The 19,683-nt window shown below is 60.2% G+C and overlaps 1 protein-coding gene and 2 non-coding genes across 10 annotated transcripts; all 3 read left to right on the forward strand.

Annotated features, from left to right (window-relative positions):
* Positions 1–948: 948 nt before the first annotated feature.
* Positions 949–19,301, forward strand: EIF4G1 (eukaryotic translation initiation factor 4 gamma 1). 8 transcript variants are annotated; one of them, XM_088170953.1, is made up of 35 exons: positions 949–1,025; positions 2,090–2,150; positions 3,422–3,530; positions 3,627–3,713; positions 4,013–4,045; positions 4,640–4,660; positions 5,180–5,353; positions 5,706–5,805; positions 7,526–7,638; positions 8,717–8,809; positions 8,889–8,955; positions 9,326–10,207; positions 11,167–11,255; positions 11,458–11,644; positions 12,005–12,138; positions 12,390–12,527; positions 12,719–12,892; positions 12,972–13,169; positions 13,428–13,574; positions 13,666–13,902; positions 13,979–14,083; positions 14,489–14,642; positions 14,749–14,846; positions 14,945–15,047; positions 15,167–15,269; positions 15,874–16,130; positions 16,223–16,338; positions 16,514–16,686; positions 16,820–16,945; positions 17,030–17,111; positions 17,328–17,426; positions 17,541–17,675; positions 17,764–17,845; positions 17,922–18,062; positions 18,178–19,301. In XM_088170953.1, the coding sequence occupies exons 3-35, from the start codon at positions 3,456–3,458 to the stop codon at positions 18,357–18,359; spliced, it is 4,905 nt and encodes a 1,634-aa protein (XP_088027079.1). In that variant the 5' UTR covers positions 949–1,025; positions 2,090–2,150; positions 3,422–3,455; the 3' UTR covers positions 18,360–19,301. The 8 variants fall into 8 exon arrangements, with proteins under 8 accessions (XP_088027079.1, XP_088027080.1, XP_088027081.1 ...); XM_088170954.1 differs by having other exon boundaries at positions 15,179–15,269; XM_088170955.1 differs by having other exon boundaries at positions 12,408–12,527.
* Positions 11,301–11,377, forward strand: LOC148222683 (small nucleolar RNA SNORD66). Its single transcript, XR_015805908.1, has one exon. It is a non-coding gene; the product is annotated as a small nucleolar RNA SNORD66 (small nucleolar RNA).
* On the forward strand, positions 12,570–12,644 carry LOC148222684 (small nucleolar RNA SNORD66). Its single transcript, XR_015805909.1, has one exon. It is a non-coding gene; the product is annotated as a small nucleolar RNA SNORD66 (small nucleolar RNA).
* Positions 19,302–19,683: the final 382 nt, after the last annotated feature.

Consider the following 19,683-nt stretch of genomic DNA (forward strand, 5'->3'; position numbering starts at 1 on the left):
CTCCTAGGGGGGACTTGGCTGACAACTCCAAACTTTCAACTGCCATTCCAGATGTGCTGCTCCAGAGCTGACATTGGGGTTAAAAGTGGTCAGGGAAGCAGGGACGGAAGCCACATGGGAAGTATTTTTAGCGAAGAAGAAAGCCCTGCCCTGTTTCCAAAACTGACAGTGTCTGGACCTTGCTGTGTCCCAGCTGGATGGACAGGGGAGGCTGTGTCTGGGTGGAAGTGGGATGGGTGCAGGGTAGGGGTAAGGTGCTGCATCCTGCAGGGTATAGGGTGGGGACCATGTCCCCTGTGGGTGTGAGGTGCTGGGTGAGTTCTGGGCAGGTGCAGCTCCTGGCCGGGAGAGGGGTGGGTGCTGGATTGAGTGCAAGTCCCGCGTGAGAGCAGACCCTGGGTGGATGCTGGTTCTGGGAAAGTTACTGGTGCACGAGGGTGCGGCCACGGCTGTGGCCAAGGCTGGATGGAGCACGCGTGAGTGCACGCCGGGGCACTGTGAAGTTCTGGGTGGGCGGAGGTCCTGGGTGAGGCCGGGTCTCGGTGGTGCCAAGCACCGAATGGGTGCAGGTGCCGCTGGTGCCGGTCCCTGAGTGGCTGTGGGACCCGAGTGATATCAGGCCCCGGGTGAGTGCGCGACGCGAACCGTGCCGGTGCCAGACGAGCCCACTCACCTCGTGACCGTGCACGGGGTGCGCGGCGAGGGGACGGGACGGCGGGCGTGGCTGCCGCTATGGGGCGTAGCCATGCGGACCCCGGCCTCCTCTGGGCGCGCGGGCCTCGCCCCGCCCCGCCACGTGACCGCAGCGGCGGGGCGGGCGCGGCGGCGGCGCAACGTGCGGGGCGGGGGCGGGGCCCGGCGCGGCTCCGGGCGTGGCGGCCCCGCCCCCGTGCGCCCCTCCCCCGCGGCGGCGGCGGGCGCGCGGCCCCGCGGCCCCGCCCCCTGCGCGCGGCGCGGCTCCGGAAATGGTCGTGCTGCGCTGCGCTGCGGCTGCGTCGGGCCGCGCGCGCTGAAGGAGACTGAAGGTAACGGGCGGGGGCGGGGCGGGCGCGCGCCCCGCGGGGGGTGGGGGGGGCGCCGGTACCGGGGCCGCGCGTGCCGCCCTATTCCCCCCCCTTCCCCGGGCTTCGCTCCGCCGGGCCTTGTCGCGTCGCCGCCGCCGCCACCACGTGGGTGCCGCCCCGCCGCCGCCACCCCCTTCCCACGCCCTGTCCCGTGCTTCGCTTCGCTGCTGCGCTGGCCCCGCTCGTCCCGATGGTCCCCACGTCCCAGTGATCCCGCGGCGGCGGCGTCGGTCCGCGCCCACGTGCCGGCCGGTGCGCCCCGCCGCCGCCACCGCCGCACACGTGCTCCCGGCGCCGCGCCCGCCTAGGCCCGGCGCCGCCGCCGCATGTGTTGCGAGCCTTGTCGCCCCCGCCCCGCCGCGCCTGTCCTCCCGTGCCGCCGCCGGTGCCTGCGGGGCCGCGGTTGCGGCCGGCAGTGACACGTGTCCTTGGCAGAGGCCGCCGCCGCCGCGGGGGGGAGCGGGGCTGCCGGATGCCGCACCGGGCACCGCACCGCGCCCTCCCGCCGCTGCGATGGTGGTGCCGCCGCCCCGGGACGGAGCCGGCCGTAGCCGCCGGTTTGGCCGCCGCCTCGGCCTGGGGGCGAGGCCGCGCTTGGGCCTGGCGGGGCCGGCCGCTCTTGGGCCACCGCCGCGGCCTGTCCCAGCTCTGCCGTCGGTGATCCTCGTCTTGTCCCCCACTCCCCCGTGCGTTCCTGCTTCCCCGATCTGCTGCTCCCGTCCCCCGGCCCCTCATTCGGACCGAGCTGGGCCTTCCTGGACCCCCTCCCGGGCAGGGACCCCCTGCCCCGTCGGCGGGCCCAGCACAGGCCGCGGCCCAGCCGCTCCCGGCGCAGGAGAGGCGGCGGCGACTCCGATTACAAACAGCCGCGGCGGTGCCCCGTTGTTCCCCCGGGATTGAACCCACATTCCCCGGCCTTGCTGGGCTGCTGGGGCCAGTGCGAAGTTGGGGCTGGACCGGGCTCCCCCCGCGGGGCCCGGCCTGATCTCTCTCTCTCTGTCTCCCCCTTCCCTCCTCTCTCCCAGTCAGTCGGATGAACGGTCTCTGCAGGCCCGCTCAGCCGGCCCAGGTTTTTCCCGCGGGGGGGTGAGTATCCTGCTAGCTCCCGGTTGTGTCTGGTGGAGGAGACCGGGTCGGGCTGTCCCCGGGTGTCCCTGTTCCCCGTGAGGCAATCCTCTTCCTCTCTTTTGGGGTGATTGGTCTCAAGGCCTAGTTAAGCTGGCTCAGGTATGGGCTGTCCGTGCTAGGCGCTTGGGTGCCCAGTGAGAAGGGGCCCGGGGGAAGCACTGGGGGATGCAACCCAGCCCCTGCCACCTCCTGAAACCCTGGCAGGGCCCATCTCCTTTGGGGTTGTGGCTTGGGGGATCCTTGTGATGGGGTGGTACCGCCATACCAAGGTGCCACTCTGGAGGGATTGGGGTGCCCCATTTCCCAGTGTTGGTGGGACGTGCCTGGCAGTGCCCGCAGCGGGGCCGGGGGCTGGCAGTGCTGACGCGTCCGGGCGTCAGATTACAGGAGGCACCAGGGCTGCTCCCTTGGGTGTCTGGCCGGCAACGGGCTCGCCGGGTGCCATGGGGTACAGGGGACCCCCGGCAGTATGCGGGGTACCGCCTCTCCTTCCTGCCCCGGCGGCCTTTGCACTGGGGCGGGGAGAGCAGCACTGGCTGCCAAGTCCTTCCTGGGACAGCTGGGAGAGTGTCCGGGCCACCTGGGTGCCAGCGGTGGCAGAGGGCTGCAGACTCCCTTGGGCAGGGTAGTGGGCAGGAGTGTCAGTGGTGCGGGGGGACGTGGGAGCTGCTCCCTGCCTTCCCTGGTAGGCGTTTGTGGTGTATGCTGGGGACCCGGCGCCACCGGCAGGAACAGGTTTGGCCGGCCGGGAGAAGCGCTTAGTAGGTCAGCCGGGGTGGAGCTGGGCACGGCTGACGCCGGGGTGCCGCCGGCCCACCCAGTCCCCTGGAGTTAGTGGTGGCCTAGGTGCTGGTGGCAAATCATGGGCACAGGTGCCCGCTTTTGTGTACGGCCCGGACGGGCTTTGTGGGGTCACCTTGGGTGGGTCAGTCCTGCTGGTGAGCATGGCTGGGTCTGGGGCACGATGGTGGGCTCTGAAGGGTGTGAGGACCTGCCTAGGCTGGGTGACTTGGCAGTTCCTGCCCCATCTTCCTCACGGCCCAGTGGGGCAGGAGGGATTGGCTGGTGCCTTGGTGGGATGCTCTCTGTGAGGCATGGCTGATGCCTGGCTTTACACTGGTAGGTTGTGGGACTAAACATTTGCGGATTTCAGGGCTGATGTGGACAGGGGGATAGATGCCTGGGGTGCAGCCATCTCCAGCTTATGCCCACTGTCCCTGTTCCTGCAGATAGCGAGGGGATACTTATGCACAACCCCATGAAATGAACAAAGCTCCACAGCCCACAGGAGGAGCCCCGACTGCCCCGCACCCTGCCCCTTCTCCCGGACTGCCGCAGGTAACCATCCCCTGCAGGGTTGGGGGCCCAGCTTTGCCTCCCCAGTCGGCGCCAGGGACAGTGGTACCATCTCTTTCCCTCCCTGCCTTCTTCCAGCCAACGTTCCCACCTGGTCAGACGGCACCTGTGGTTTTTAACCCGGCACCGACCTCACAAATGAATACGCCTTCTCAGCCGCGCCAGGTAAGGATTTTGTCTAGAGCTGGAGAGGGTGATAAGGGGTATCCACCAGCTTTCTGCTTCCTGGCCGAGTAGCCCACACTGCCATGGAACCCAGGGGTATTAGGAGCAATGTGGTACCCCTTGGGACTGGTGTGTTCCTGTGAAGGGGGATTGAGCTCCTAATCTGGACCACGACTGCCACCTGAGGACCTCCTGGCCCTGGGGTGGGGGGGCAGGCGCCTCCAACAAGGATGCCCACGGAGTGACTGCTCTTCTCTCCTTCCTCCCCTGCCCCAAACCTTCCTTTCCTCCTCTCTCAGTTTCCAGCAGGGCCTCGGGCTATTCACCAGCAGGTACTAACCCGCTTCCCCTGCCCTGCATGCTGAACACCCTTCCCCGACACTGCACAGAAACACCCGCCTTGGGCATGAGGGGGCTGAGGAGCATGTGGGGACCCCGGAATCTGGGAACAGGCTGATCTGGGGAAAGTGTGGGATGCCTGCCTAACTTTGAGTAAGTTTCTCTGCAGTGTCTCCCCAGTTCCCTCCTTGCATGGAGCCTGCAGCATGTGGCTGTGCCTGTGCTAACTCTGGCCCAGGCTGTTGCTTCTGCCTGTGCCCTTCCCTATCTTCCTCTTCCTCCCTGCTTTGCTTGGTCTCCCAAGGCCCTGCAGTGGCAAGTCTCTGGACCTCCATCAGCCCTCTGAGTGGAGGAGCTGCTGGGGACAGATCTGGTGACATCCTTGGCTGTGCTGTCTGGGAGCTCATCAGACCCATCCCTGCCCCTTGGGAGGTCCCTACAGGGGACCTCAGTATATTTGGGATGTGGGCACAGCGCAAAGGGCTCCCTGGCCTCTTGTCCCTTCCTCTGCTATCCCTGTCCCAGTGTCAGTAACTCCTATCTCTCTTTTTCCCCCTTTCCTTCTGTATGCGTGCGCTTGCTAACAGGGAGGATTCAGGTCTCTTCAGGTAACACTTTCTCCTTGCCCCGGGGGCATCTGCACGAACCCTTACTCGTCGCTGGGCTGGAATTTCTGTTCCCGGGGATGCTCTTGCCCGGCAAACAAGCTGGGTCAGGATGAACGGCATTGGCCAGGGTGGGAATAAGGAGATCCACATGTTGTCCGGCTCCGGCATGGCGGGACTACAGGTCCCAGCATCCCCCGCGAGCGCCAGGAGCCGGTGCAGAGCACGCCGGGACCGCCGCCGCCGAGCTGCGTGCGGCCACGGCTGGCCCCGGGCGCTGGAGCTGCCGGCCCCGGGAGGGCTGGGCCGGGGCCGCGCTGGGCATGAGCTGGGTCAGGTGGACCCAGGCGGCCCCGCAGGTGTGTGGGGACACGATGGTGCCGGGGTGGGGGTAGCCTTGGGGGCTGCTGAGGTGGTGCTGCATCCCGGCAGAGTGGGGGGGCTGATGTTGCTCCCGTATACGGTGGTGGCAGATGAAGGTGCTGGAGCTCCTGCTGACGCTGTGTCCTATCTCTCCCCAAGCATTTCTACCAGAACAGGGCACAGCCTCCTGCCAGTGCGTCCCGCGTGCAGAGTAACACGACGGCTCGGCCCGGCCCTCCTGCCCATGTGTATCCAGCTGCTTCCCAGGTGATGATGATACCCTCCCAGATATCCTACACACCTTCCCAAGGAGCCTATTACATTCCCGGACAGGTGAGGGCTATGCTTTGGACTCTGTGGAAGGGGATTGGGATGGGCACCAGTGGGTGGTGTTGTCTGGACTTGGAGCCCAGGTCTCTTTTGGGAGGGTGGAAGGGGTCCTGAGACTCTGAGCATCCACTGACTTGAGCAGGGTGCTGCTGGCTCTGTAGAGAGGCGGCAGGCAGTACTGATCCCCTCCCCAACAGTTCCCCGAGGCACCTGGTGTCTACTCTGCCTGTGTTCTGCTCACTGCCCTGGTGTACGACTAGTTCACAGGCAGGTTTGGGCTTACATCAGTGTTTTGGGGGTATGTCCATGCCCTGCAGGGGACATAACTGGCTTTTCTTCTTCTCTCCCATTGCAGGGTCGTTCCACGTACGTTGTCCCGACCCAACAGTACCCGGTCCAACCTGGCGCCCCTAGTTTTTACCCTGGAGCCAGCCCCACAGAGTTCGGGACTTACGGTACAGACAGAGGGGTTGCTCCGTTCCTGGGTGCTCTTTCAGTCCCAGCAGTTTCCCGTGTTTTTACTCCCCTGCTTCTGGTGTCTGCATCCTGTCGAGCTGAACACAGCTCACTCTGGCTGACTCTGTGACTCCATTCCAGGCTGTTTTGGGGGACAGTTGCTTGTTGTCCAGCAGCACATCATGTCCCACCAGTCCATTCACACCAGTCCACTCACCCCCGTCTTTTTCCAAATTGAGGCTGTTTAATATTTAACTCTGCTGGTGGAGGACTGGGGCAGACTTTATCCCCTGCTCCCCCTCACTTGCTGTCAAGGTGGTGAGCAGTGCTTCCTGACCCCCCTCAGCTCCTGCTCCCCAGGAGCTGAGCCGGGGTGCTTCATGCCTGCCCCCTCCTGGTGCTTGGGGAGCGTGATTTGAGCAGCCCCTCCTCCTTCCCCCTGCTCGCATGTGGCCACCCGGACTGTGACTATATTTAGGCTTGGTTGGTCCCGGGAGGCCCAGCAGACACAGAAATGTGAGCCGAGGCCTCCGGCCTGGCCCCAGCACAGCAGCAAAACATAACTGGGGCAGAGATGGGCTTCTCCTGAGCCAGGTACGTGCCCGGCCTCCCTCCCTTTTGTCTCAGGGCCCAGCCAGCCCCTCAGAGGAGGGAGGTGGCCTCTGGCAGTGGCTGTCTTCTGTGCTTGGGCCAGGACACTGCTGCACCTTTGTACACAGCCCTGGGACTTGCTCAGGGTATCTCTGAGGTTCCAGGATGGGTGTGCTCCCAACCTCTGCTTTGGGGCTGCTGTGGCTCTTCCTGGGAAAGCTGGCAGCAGCTTGCCTCTTGCCCACAGGACTGGTAGCATGACCCAGCATGGTGTGCCCCTTGAGAAATGAATCAGATCAGGTCTCCTGTCTGGTCCTCAGGGCTAGGCAGCTCAGGGTCTCTTTTCCAGCCCATCCCGGTGTGAGGCCCATTTAGCGTCCCTGCGTGTCCCCTGAGCAAAGGGAGGGTCCCTGACTCAGGGATGAGCCAGTCACCAGAGCACCTTGGTTGACTTCCAAGGTCAGTGCAGTGGGGAAGGTGCTGGAGCGAGAATGGGCCAGCACCCAGCTGTGCCTGTCCCAACACACCCGTATCCCTATGGCACTGCTCTGGGGTGATGCTCATGGCTACCCTGGGAGGAGTGGAGCACCTCTTGAGGGCTGTGCCAGCCCTGGATTGAGTCCAGCTCTGCCTCTGGCCCTCAGCACAGCTTCTTCCTCTGGGCTGGGCTTGCCAGGGGCTCGTGCTCCCTGTGCAGCCCGAGCCCCTCAGTCTGGGTGTGAATGGAGGCTGCGTGGTGCCGCCCTCAGGCTGGTGCTGGCCCTGGGGAGATAAGGGTGCAGGCAGAAAGGCGGCCGCCTGCAGAGCCAGGACGCCTGTACCTGACATGGCCAAGTGTCCAGGCAGGGCTTTTGGTGGTGTGAAGCTGGTGGGCATGGTGGATGCCTGCAGGGCCTGGCTGGGCGTGGGGGTGGCGCGGGGACGCTTTCTGCTTCATAGGGAAGGAATTTGGTCAGGCCTGTCAGGCGGGTTGGGACAATCCAGGCCGGATGCGATGGGGGTTCGCTGCAGAGCAGCAAGGGCTCTCCGGGTTCCTGACAGACCCCTGTATTTGGGACATCACGGAGTCTTCAGGACGGGCTTGGAGGATCTGGGTTGGCTGGTCTGACGCTCTCTCCTCTCCTTCAGCGGGTGCGTATTACCCAGCGCAGGGGGTGCAGCAGTTCTCAGCGGGGGTCCCCACTGCCCAGGTCATTGTGAGCCAGCAACCACCGATCCCCCCAAAACGAGAACGCAAGACGGTAAGGAGCCATCTGCCTTCAGGCATGGGGGGTACTCGTGTGCAGGAGGGTGTGTTCATGTGCAAGAGGGGGATGGTATCAGCCCCAGGTGCTGGTGGTGTGTGGGATGGGATGTGATGCATCGTGTCAGGGAAAAGGATTGGCACAGGGCCGTGTCCCCATGGGCTGGAGGGCTTAACAAGGGAACTGGGGTGCATGGTGGGTGCTGGCGACCTTGGCCGTCCCGGCGGGCAGTGTTGTGCTGAGTCACGGCTCCCGGGAGGGCGGGGGAGCCGTGGCTGCCAACTGCTGTCTGCTCCCGGAGATGCCGGTGTTCAGAGGCCTCGCATGGGGCCTATTTATAGCGGGGAGCCGGGTGGCTGCCGGCATGGCCCTGTGCTGGGGGGGCAGGGGTTGCCACTGGGAGTGGGATGCTGGCATTTCCTCATCAGAGATGGGTTGAGCTCTGCACTTGGTGTTCTGGGAGCAGGTCATGTTCGGGAGGTGGACAGGACAAGACTGTTGGCTGCATTTTGCCCTGCACTGTAATCCCAGCCAGACCCATGTGTACTCCTCCAGTCACCCTGCAGCAGGGTGGCCTGTAGCTCATGCTGTACCCATGGCAGACCGGGAACAAGTGAGGCTTTGGGCATATAGGGTGTGCCTGGGATGACACAGAGCTCACTGTGGTTTCTGTGTGCTGAAGCTAGTCCCCTGTATTGTCCCCAAAATGAGGGGGGCTTCCTTGCAGCCCTTGTGCCAGCACAGTGATGCCTTGGGGTCCCCTGACTTCTGGAAATGGGCACTAGCTGGGGACCTGCTGGCTCCAGCTGCCTGTTGTGATGGCTTGCAAGGCACTGGAACAGGTCAGTGTCTATGGGACAGGTCAGTGTCTATGGGACACTGTGCCCTGTGGTGAGGGCACCCCCTGGTCCCAAAACTGTGTGTGGCGAGGATAGGCACTGCAGTGAATTAACCTCCCTTTTTCCTCTGGAGAGGGGTGTCCTGGGAGTGTTGGGCTCAGGGGAAGGGGGTGGCCTGTGTGTTGTGTTCTGCACCCTGCCAACAGCTTCTCCACTCTGCTCTAATTCTTGGACAGATCCGAATACGAGACCCCAACCAAGGCGGCAAAGACATTACAGAAGAAATTATGTCTGGAGCAAGGACCTCATCCACCCCCACTCCTCCACAGGTAAGTGGACCCTCTGATTCCCAGCTGGGGCAGAGGGAAGTTCACCTGGCCCTATTCAACTCCCTCTTTGCCCCCTCAGGCTGGAAGCGGTTTGGAGCCCCAGGCCAATGGAGAGACCCCCCACGTAGCAGTTATTGTCCGGCCAGGTAAGTGCCTGTGCCAGGGCTGGGTGTGCCAGCTGGCATGGCTGCAGCAAGGTTTCCTGGTGTTGGCACTGCAGGGTGTGAAATGCCAGCCCCACTGTTCTTGGTTCTCCTGAGACTTGTGGGGTCAGAGGTCATCCCTGCATACCTGGGGGCCTGCGTCCCCTTGCTGGATCCAGGAGAGTTTGGGTGGACTATATACTCACCTCAGCTGTCCCCTGGGCACTGGAGGACCCCTGTGTTCCCTATCACCCATTAGTGGTATGGCTTGGCACATCTGTCCCTATCTCTCCTGAAGATAGCAGGATCTGGGGAGGAATGTGGGATGAGCAGGGGATCAGAGAGTCATCCATTAATACCATCCACCTTGCAGATGACCGCCCAAAACCTGCGCTGGTGGTGAGCAAGCCCGTGTCCCTGGAGCCTAGCAAGTCGGCATCCCCGTCGCCTCCTCCTCCCCTGATCCCCGAGGTGGAGCCCGTGGTGCTCTCGCCTGTGACGCTGATGCCAATGGAGCCTCCCGTGGACACGGACAGGAAAGCGGAGCAGGGCGAGGCGCCACCTGACCCGCAAAAGACGTTAAGCGCCATCACTACAGTGCCAGGGGCTGCAGAGCTACCCCTTGTGCCCGTGCCCAACATGGACATGGTGGCTGCGGAGGAGGAGGAGGAAGAGGAGGAGGAGGTTGCTATTCCCCTCCCAGAGCCCACCCCGCAGGAGCCTGTGCCCCTTGAGGTGCCGCCGGTGCCCCTTGTTCCCTCGATGCCAGCTGTGCCCCTGGTGCCGGCTGTGCCATCGCCGCCACCTGTTGTACCACAGGCCCCTGAAGCGCCAGCCAAACCCGCCTCCCCCAGCCCCCCACCGCCCCGGGAAGAGCCCTGCCCCGAGCCCACTGCTGAGGCCAATGGGGTTTTGGAGGAGACACCTGAAATGGTCCCTGAGGCGCCCGTGTGCCAGCCAGTGCTGGTCTCTGAGGCGGTGCCTGTGCCCACCCCGGACTCCCCCATTGCCCAGCCTGAAGAGCTGCCCATACCCAATGGGGTGGAGGGCACCAGCAAAGTGGAGCCGAGTGAGGAGCAGCCCGAGTCGGATGTCAGCCCCATCTCAGAGCCTGAGGAGCCAGCCCAGCCTGGCACCCCTGCCTCCCCACCTGCAGAGGAGGAGGAGGAAGAGAGTGAAGGCCCTGGTGAGACCCAGGAGCGAAGCTTGAGCCCAGCCCCTGCCCCTTCGCAGATCTCGGAGGCGACCGCGCCAGGTTGGGAATGCTGGGCTACAGGGTGCCCCAGGGTGGATGTTGGGTGATGGGGGCATCATATGGGCATGGTGCTAGGCATGAGGTACAGGGAGGGTGTTGGAGAGGGAGATGTGGTTCGGGATACAGGATGTATGGGTATGGGTATGGGATGCTGAGAGGGACAAGGTGCCTGTGGATGATGTGGATCAGGGAGATGTTTGGGGGAGTATATCTATGTGGAGGTTTATAGGGTGGGGGGATATCACGGGGAATGGAAGTGCATTTTATGTGAAGCCTTATGCAGGGGTGTACAGTGAGTGTATCAGGATTGTATCTGAGGATTGCCCCCAGTCATTGAGGACACTGGGAGGCAGAGAATTGGCAGGGGAGTTGTGGGGCATGCTCTGTAGGAGTATGCAAGTACACAGGGGTGCTTGAGGAAAGTGAGGTGCCCTTGGGATGTGATGGGGTTTTTTAAATTTTCTTTAAGCACCCTGCACAACAGTGTTGTGGTTACATAGGAGGGATGGGGAAGATGGGTTCACAGGGTGTGTTTATATGGAGTGCCTTGGGCAGGGACACAGGGGTGCAACCTGAGGGCAGATACGTTTTTGGGGAGCACATGTGTATGGGCTGGTGTATATGGGTGCCAGGGAGGGGAGTGTGTATGGGAACAGAAGTTTGTATGGGAGTGTCCCTGTAAGGGGTGCCTGTAGAGCAGTGTGGGTGTCTGCAGGGATCCTCTCACAGGATGAGGAGCACACAGTAGGGCAGTGGTATGGATGGGAGGCTTTGATGAGGCATGTGATAAGTCGGAGTGTGTTTGAGAATGGGGGCTGTGATGGGGTGGCAGGGCCACATCCCTGTGGCTCCATCTTGAAGCTCGCCTGGTATTACTGGGGCCTTGCTGGTGACCCCATAGCTGGTGTCAGGGGGACTGGGGAGGTTCCTCTCTTTCACTTTCCTTCCTCTCCTCCCAGTCGCCATGTCAGTGCCAAAGAAGAAACGAAGGATGAAGGAGCTGAACAAGAAGGAGGCAGTAGGTGATTTGCTGGATGCCTTTAAAGAGGTGAGTGTCCTAGGGATGTCTGGGGGTCATCCTGTGTCCCATCTCCTCCTGTGATGAACTCTGCTTTGTGCCATCGTGTCTGGGCCACTGATGCTCTGTGATGGTAATGAGGATCTGAGGCGGGGTGGACACCGAGGAGTGGAGTGAAGGGGACAGGACCAGGCTTGTGTGGGTGACTGCTGTTCCTGTTCCTCCAATGCAGTCTCAGACTGGTGATAGTGCCTCGGAGGCGGAGAACAAGCCCCCCACGTCTGCCCCTGCCAGTGAAGCAGAGGACGTGGCTCCTGCCCGTCCACAGGAAGAGTCGGAAGAGACGTGGGAGGAGAAGGAAGACAAGTTGGCCCCGGAGAAGGGCAAGGCTGCTGGCCAGAAGTATGGCTACAAGGAAGGTGAGCTGTGCCTGGCACAGTCTTCTGCTGGCAGCCACCGTCTCTGGACCCAGCAGTAGGGAAGGTGTGGGTGGCATGGTTCTGCTGTCCTAAAGTTCATTCTCCCATCTTGTCCCCGAGCTTGGCATGGGGTAGGGAACCGAGTTTCTAGCACGGGAGTCCTGGCAGGAGGCAGGGAGCTGGTGGCATCAGGCTTTCTAAGTATGCACAGTTATGCTCATGATGTACCAAGCTGGGGCAGTTCTGTGGTTGTCTACATCCCATCTTGTATGTCCCTGTGTGGACCCAGACCCATCACAGCTCAGGGTGGAGAATATGGGACAGGCCACATCGGAGTCTTCCTCTTGCTCTCCACTGCAGAGCAATGGAAGCCACTGAACCCTGAGGAGAAGAAACGATATGACCGGGAGTTCCTGCTGGGCTTCCAGTTTATCTTTGCCAGCATGCAGAAACCTGAGGGACTGCCCCAGATCACAGATGTGGTGCTGGACAAGGTCGGTGCGGTCCTGGAAATTGGGGAATTGTGGGTGGTGGTTGAGGGGGGCTCCTCTTTGTGCCTTGTGAAGGCGGGGCATAAAGGGACTTACTTTTTTGCTCAGGGTCCTGTTGTAGAATCTGCAATGACCCTTGAGCCTGGGTTTGATGGGTGTGGGGACACCTCTGGGGCCTTTTTTCCAGTTCCTTGTCCCGGCGCTGAGGCTGGGGGATGGATCCGTCCCGCTCCTCTGCCCCCGGGCATCCTCAGCCGTGTGTACCTTCGCAGGCCAACAAGACCCCACTGCGGGCAATTGACTCCATCCGCTTCAGTGGCATGAACTGCAGCCCTGACTTCACCCCCTCCTTCGCCAACCTTGGCCGGCCTGTCATGGGCAACCGGGGTCTGGTGAGTATCTCCTTGCTTGATTCGTGCCATCCTGCTCTGCCTCTCTGTGATGATCAAGCTTTCGAGCCATTGTGTCTGGGCCACTGATGTCCATGATGGAGTTGAGGATCTGAGTAGGCGGACTGGGGACTTCAGGGAGTCAGCTCACATGGTCCCAGAGCAGAGAGCTGAGTTTCTTCTCTATGTGTCAGCCCTCAGGGTTGGGTCCCCGCCGCTCCCAGCAGAACCCGAGGAAGGAGCCCCGCAAAATCATTGCTACTGTGTCCCTCAATGAGGATGTCAAGCTGAACAAGGCTGAGAAGGCCTGGAAACCCAGCAGCAAACGTGCTTCCGAGGAGGAGGATCCTGAGAATATCAAGACACAGGTGGGAGCTGGGGTGGGTAGGCAGTCGGAGGCCCGGGGGGAAGGGTGCCCAGCTCTTGCTGACCCTGCTGCCCTTGCAGGAACTGCTCCGCCGTGTCCGCAGCATCCTCAACAAGCTGACGCCCCAGATGTTTCAGCAACTGATGAAGCAGGTGATGGAGTTGTCCATCGACACGGAGGAGCGGCTCAAGGGTGTCATCGACCTCGTCTTCGAGAAGGCCATCTCGGAGCCAAACTTCTCTGTTGCCTATGCTAACATGTGCCGTTGCCTTATGGGGGTGAGCAGAAGCTGAGTGGTCTCCTGCTGAACGGGCAAGGGTTTTTGGCCATCTCAGTTGAGCTTAGTAATGTGCAGGTCCTTCGATGTGGATTGAGAAAACGGGTGTGTGGATGGAGGACCTAGTTCAGAGTCTCAGCAGGGCATCACAGTGTTGTAGGGTGGATTTTCCCTAATTTGAGTAGTGTCACCTTAGTTGCCCAACTTCTGGGGGAAACACAACTCATGCTCTTTCTCTGGGTTGTACCTCTCTCTGCAGCTTAAAGTGCCCACAACAGACAAGCCCACAGTGACTGTGAACTTCCGCAAGCTGCTGCTCAACCGCTGCCAGAAGGAGTTTGAGAAGGACAAGGATGATGATGAGATCTTTGAGAAGCGGCAAAAGGAGATGGATGATGCCAGTGCTGTGAGTTGGGATGAGAGTCTGCTGAGGGCTGGTGTGAGTGTCCTTGGTCTGACTCTGGACACTGAACTGGCCTGCTGGACTTCTCGTGCAGCCCGAGGAGAAGGCGCGTATGAAGGATGAGCTGGAGGAGGCGCGGGACAAGGCCCGACGACGATCTCTGGGGAACATCAAGTTCATTGGAGAGCTCTTCAAACTGAAGATGTTGACAGAGGCCATTATGCATGACTGTGTGGTGAAGCTGCTCAAAAACCACGATGAAGAGTCTCTTGAGTGCCTTTGCCGCCTGCTTACGACTATTGGCAAGGACTTGGACTTCGAGAAAGCCAAGGTACTCCTTGCCCTGCCCTACCTTGCCCTTCCCTTGCTCTTGGGAGGAATGTAACCATGGCTCTGTCCCTCTATAGCCAAGGATGGACCAGTACTTCAATCAAATGGAGAAGATCATCAAAGAGAAAAAGACATCATCCCGAATTCGTTTCATGCTGCAGGATGTGATTGACCTAAGACGGGTAAGGTTCATGGAATGCAATTGCCTGGGCACTGTCCTCTATCCACTGCTTGGCCCCTTGGAGCTGCTGACCTATGTCCTCTGAGTGCCAGCTATCCATGTGTCCCCTCTAGGGGAAAGGTGGGTATGTGAGCTGTGGCCAGCCCCAGAGACACCATGCTAGCCCCTGCCCTTGGTTATCATGGTAGTGAGAGTGGGCACACAGTAATTGGCGGCTGTTTAATGCAAGAGGGCTCTGGAAACTGAGCCTTTTTGTGCCAAAAGCTGCTACAACGTATGGAGAGTGGTGATGGCCAAAGGCAGGAGACCATCCTGAGACTCTTGAGAGTGGCATGGCTAGGAAGGGGGAATGCCTTTTCTTCCATTTTCCAGCCATCTCAGTTCCCTCTTTCCCTGCCCTCTGCAGAATAGCTGGGTGCCGCGGCGAGGAGACCAGGGCCCCAAAACCATCGATCAGATCCACAAGGAAGCAGAGATGGAGGAGCATCGGGAACACATCAAAGTGCAGCAGCTTATGTCAAAGGATAAGAGGAGAGGACCCCCTGGGCCATCCTCTGGTGGTGAGTGCCTGGGCTTGGGGACACTTGAGTTTGCCAAGGGTGGGTTGGTCTTGCTGAACTCTGCTCAAGGCTGTCTGCACCTTATGACTGTCCTTCTTGTGCTCAGGGCGCAGTAGCCTGGTTGCAGATGATGGCTGGAACACGGTGCCCATCAGCAAGGGCAACCGGCCCATCGACACCAGCCGGCTAACAAAGATCACCAAGGTGAGACTGGGGGTGCAGTGTGGCAGCCTTGCCAGCTGCCTGACCTAGGCTGTGCCTTGGTGGGGGAATCAGGTCTGACTGTCTCTCTCCACTTGCAGCCTGGATCCATTGACTCCAATAACCAGCTCTTTGCACCGGGTGGGCGGCTGAGCTGGGGCAAAGGCAGCAGTGGAGGGTCTGGTGCGAAGCCCTCAGATTCAGGTAGGCAGTGCGGGACTGGCTGTGTACTGTGGGACAGAGTGGAAGGGGTGATCCTTCCCCTGGCAGTTCCTCTACCAGGGAGTTGCTGAACTCTGAGACTTCCCTCTTTTCACGCCCAGCATCTGATTCAGGGCGACCAGCCACGAGCACCTTGAACCGCTTCTCAGCGCTCCAGCAGTCAATGCCTGCCGAGAGCCCAGAGTCCCGCCGTGTGGTGCAGAGGTGAGGGGCCAGCCCTGCCTTGGTAGATGGGTGTGTAGGGATGAGGGAGAACTCCTGATTCAGGCTTGTGGTTGATCAGTATATAGGCAAGTTACAGTATCTGGACTTGCCCTGTGGCAAGATGGGGCCTTGAGGGAGCTCAGAGTCAATGGTGAATCCTTGTGGCAAGGAAAGTTGACCTTGGCCTGGGTGTCCTCCCTACTGTTAGGCACTTGGGTGATCACCTCTGGGTGCTCGGCCTGGCTTGGGGGTCCTTGGATAGACATTAATGGGCGGGAGTGTGAGGAAGCCAAAGAGAGCTGGAGTTTGGATTTGTACGGGAGAAGAGGAAAACAAAGGGGAGCTTTGCCACAGTCTGCGTCAGAAGGAAGGTGTGGGTAGGACAAAGACAGGCACTGCTCAGCCAAGCTAAGGAGCAGAGTAAAAGGAAAAGGGTATGAGTTAGAACAGGGGAGAAATAGGGAAATGTTTTCCCCTAAGAATGGTCATGTGCTGAAAGAGGTGAGGATTGGAGTGGCACAGCCTTACTGTACAGAGCCCTACAGTCTGGGGTCAGGGAGGGTGGTGATGGGCTCTTCACACTGCGTGTCTTTCTCTCACCCAGGAGCAGCTCCAGCCGTGACAGGTCAGAGAAGGCTGGGGACAAAGGGGACCGGGAGCCGCGTTTGGAGAAGGGCAGCGATCGTCTAGAGCGTCCTGACCGGGGGGAGAGAGTAGACAGGAACAGGTCTGCCCTCACCAAGAGGAGCTTCAGCAAGGAGACAGAGGACAGGAGCCGAGAACGGGAGAAGCAGGGCGGCCCCGAGGCCGTGCGCAAGGCTGCAAGCATGACAGAGGAACGGGACCGGAGCCGAGAGACCAGTGAGCTGGGGAGGAGCGATATCCCAGGGTCTGGCTGCACTTGTGGCTCTGCCCGTCCCAGGTCATGTCTGATCCTTGCTTTTTTCTTGCAGTTAAACAAGAGCCAACACCTCCTGCAGCATCTACTAAGCCCACGCTGTCAGAAGAGGAACTGGAGAAGAAATCCAAGGCGATCATAGAGGAATACCTGCACATCAATGACATGAAGGTGAGAGAAGGGGGTGGCCAAGCACCCTAACACACCATACGTGTTCCCCTGACATGCCATTTGCTTCCCTCCCTGTGTGGGAGCACTGTTGGGCAGGGTTCTGGTGGTGCCTGGATATGGAAGGGGGGAGCCAGAGCTGAATGTAGGGCAGTACTGACCCCTCCTTTCCCTGCAGGAGGCCCTGCAGTGTGTGCAGGAGCTGGGCAACCCTTCCTCGCTCTACATCTTTGTGCAAAATGGCATCGAGTCCACGCTGGAGAGGAGCACCATCTCCCGCGAGCATATGGGAGCCCTGCTCTGCCAGCTGGTGAAGGCAGGCACACTCTCCAAGGAGCAGTACTACAAAGGGTGAGGGGCTGGGGCAGCCTGGCTTTGAATTTGGGCCTGCCTTGAGTAGGACTCAGCACTGAGACATCCTGAGGTCCCTCCTAGCCAAGGGTATGGGGACTGCTGCATCCCAACAGCTCCCTCTGCTCTTCAGGCTGCGGGAGATCTTGGAGAGTGCAGAGGACATGGAGATTGACATCCCACACATCTGGCTGTACCTGGCTGAGCTGATCACCCCCATCCTTCAAGAGGAAGGCATCCCCATGGAGGAGCTGTTCAGGTGAGGGCTGTGCTCCTCAGCAGGGCTGGCAGCAGGGGGCCTCTTGGAGGCAAGTAGCTCACCCAGGTCTCTTGTACCCAACAGGGAGATCACGAAGCCTCTGGTGCCCATTGGGAAGGCCACCACGCTGCTGGTTGAGGTTCTGGGCTTGTTGTGCAAGGGCATGGTAAGTGTGTGGGGCTTGTGTGGCTGCTGTCTCAAGGACTGGCATACTGCTTGAGGGACAGGTAGACGTGGGGATTGAACCCCACTGCCACCAGAGAGGATGGTGAGGGGTGACCTTTCAGTGTCTGGGTTATGGGACTGGCATGGCGAAGTCACAGTATCTTTCTCCCTGGAGATTAAGGGCATTGTGTGCTGATGCCAACTGTCTGTTCTGCAGGGCCAGAAGACCGCAGGAAAGCTGTGGCGGGATGGGGGCCTGAGCTGGAAGGAATTCCTGCCTGAGGACCAGGATGTCAACAAATTTGTCACAGAGCAGGTGGGGGCTTAGTGGCAGCGAGGGGCAGAGGTGGTCTGTGGGCGGACGTTGGGCAATGTGAGAATGGCACTCCCCTGAGCTGCCTTCAACAGCTCTCTCTGCCTGCTTCCCCAGAAGTTGGAGTACACGATGGGGGACAGCTCAGACATGCCAAGCCGCAAGGAGCTGACCTCAGAGGAGCTGTGCAAGCAAATAGACAAGCTGCTGAAGGAGAACCCAGACAACCAAAGAATATATGACTGGATTGAGGTGAGGGTGGGGGCACAATGCCTGAGTGTCTGGAAGCTCCCTCTTGGTTCCCTCTCTAGCTCACAGTCCTTTACCCTCCCCCCTCCAGGCCAACCTGAGTGAGCAGCAGGTCTCGTCCAACACGTTTATCAGGGCCCTGATGACGTCTGTGTGCCACTTGGCCATTGTCTGTGAGTACCAGGGTGAGGTGGGAGTGGTGGGGGTTCCCCTTCCCACACTGCCCCTCTCACACCCCATCCCCTGCAGTTGAGAACCCTTACCGTGTGGACGCCACGGTCATCCGCAACCAAGCCAAGCTGCTCCAGAAGTACCTGCGGGATGAGCAGAAGGAGCTCCAGGCACTCTATGCCCTGCAAGCCTTGGTGGTGAAGTTGGACCAGCCTCCCAGTGAGTATCGTGAGTGTGGGTGGGTTGAGGAGGAGGTGGCAAATGTATTCCCACCCCAGCAGGGTGGCTGGTGGCTGGAGAATAGCAGAAGTTCCTCTTTGTCCCCCCACCCCAGACCTGCTGCGGATGTTTTTTGATGCCCTCTACGATGAGGACGTCATCAAGGAGGAGGCTTTCTACAAGTGGGAGTCCAGCAAGGACCCAGCCGAGCAGCAGGGCAAGGGGGTGGCTCTCAAATCGGTTACAGCCTTTTTCACCTGGCTCCGGGAAGCTGAGGATGAATCGGACAACAACTGAGCAGCTGTGAGGAGGAGGAGGAGGAGGAAGGGGGGAGAGAGAGTAGGGCACCCTAGGGAGTGACTCCATCCCTTCCCACCCCTGGCCCCCATGGACTTGCTAGGCCAGGGCTGATGCTGTGCCCCTTGAAGCCCCCCTCTCTCTTTTTTTCAGTTCTCCTCTCTCTTCTTCCTCTGTCCTGGTTCTGTTTGTAAGGCCTGTACGAGTTTGTCATGATGATAATAAACAGATGCTGACTGAGGCGGTGGCTGCCATGGGTCCCCTTGGGGACCCTCCTCGCCCCGCTCCCAGCACAGGCACACCGGGTCTCTGGGAGTGGGGCAGAGCACCCCTGGATTCATGTCATGGAGAGGGAGGGATGGGATGGGGACATATCTTTCCCCTCCTCTCCCTCCTCCTCTTTCTCCTCCCCCCTTCTTGATGAAATATAGAGAGATTATATATATATAAACTTATTAAATTTGGTTTGGGGACAGGAGCGTGATTTCTCCCCCTCCCCTGTCCTCTCTCTATTCCTCCATCACTGCCTGGACCCCCTCCCCTCTATGGTTTTTAAATTTTAAATATAAATCATTCCCCCTCAGCTCCTGCTCTGACACCTGGGGAGGGTGCCGGGGAGGAGGGGGGGTGGCCCCTTCTCTCTGGGCCAGGCTGTGTCCCCTCCACGACCCCAAAAGCCCTCATCCTCCTCCCAAACGTTAAAGGCCACAATTGGGCAAGTGACAGGGCGGCCCCCTCATCCGCGTCCCCTGTATTTATAGAGCGCCGGATGTGACGAGCCGCATGTGTAATTATTAAAACAAGGATTCAATTACTGGTCACGTGAATTTGTAAATAATTTTTTTTTTGCCTTTTTTTTTTTTTCTTTATGGAGTATTTAATTGAAGATTTAAAGGCATCTTTTCACCTTAAAACTGGAAATAAAAGAACATTGCTAAATAATGCCCCGTGTGCCGCTGTTGCCGCCCCCCCCCCCCATGTCCCTTTTGCCTGGGCTGGTGTGGGGGTGCCAGCCTTGAGCATGGGCAAGGACCAGCCTCCCCTGTCACTGCAAGGCAGGTAGGTATCCCCCACTCCGGGGCTGGAAGGGGGGCAAGGGGGTTGGATGTGCCTGGAGCCAGGCCCCTTGGACTCCCCTTGCTGGTGCTGCCTGGCACTGGGTGTGTGAAAGTAGAACAGACAGCCCTTCCAGCAGCCTGGCTGTGGAGCAGAGCCCTGATGTCCCCAGATGTCCATTTTCCCACAGCCATGAGTGGTGGAACCTGCGTGGTCTCCTTGGGGCAGGAGCTGGGAGATTTGTGCCAGGTTCTCCCTACACCTTCCA

Source organism: Sturnus vulgaris, chromosome 10 (genome assembly GCF_052056855.1).
Source record: "Sturnus vulgaris isolate bStuVul1 chromosome 10, bStuVul1.hap1, whole genome shotgun sequence".
Classification (NCBI taxonomy): domain Eukaryota; kingdom Metazoa; phylum Chordata; class Aves; order Passeriformes; family Sturnidae; genus Sturnus; species Sturnus vulgaris.

What these genes read in the sequence shown, in the direction of transcription:
- EIF4G1 (XM_088170953.1), top strand. Translation starts at nt 3,456, where the DNA reads ATGAACAAAGCTCCACAGCCCACAGGAGGAGCCCCGACTGCCCCGCAC. An exon ending in CCTATTACATTCCCGGACAG is followed by an intron (nt 5,354 to 5,705) that starts GTGAGGGCTATG and finishes CTCCCATTGCAG; the next exon opens with GGTCGTTCCACGTACGTTGT. An exon ending in CCACCCCCACTCCTCCACAG is followed by an intron (nt 8,810 to 8,888) that starts GTAAGTGGACCC and finishes TTGCCCCCTCAG; the next exon opens with GCTGGAAGCGGTTTGGAGCC.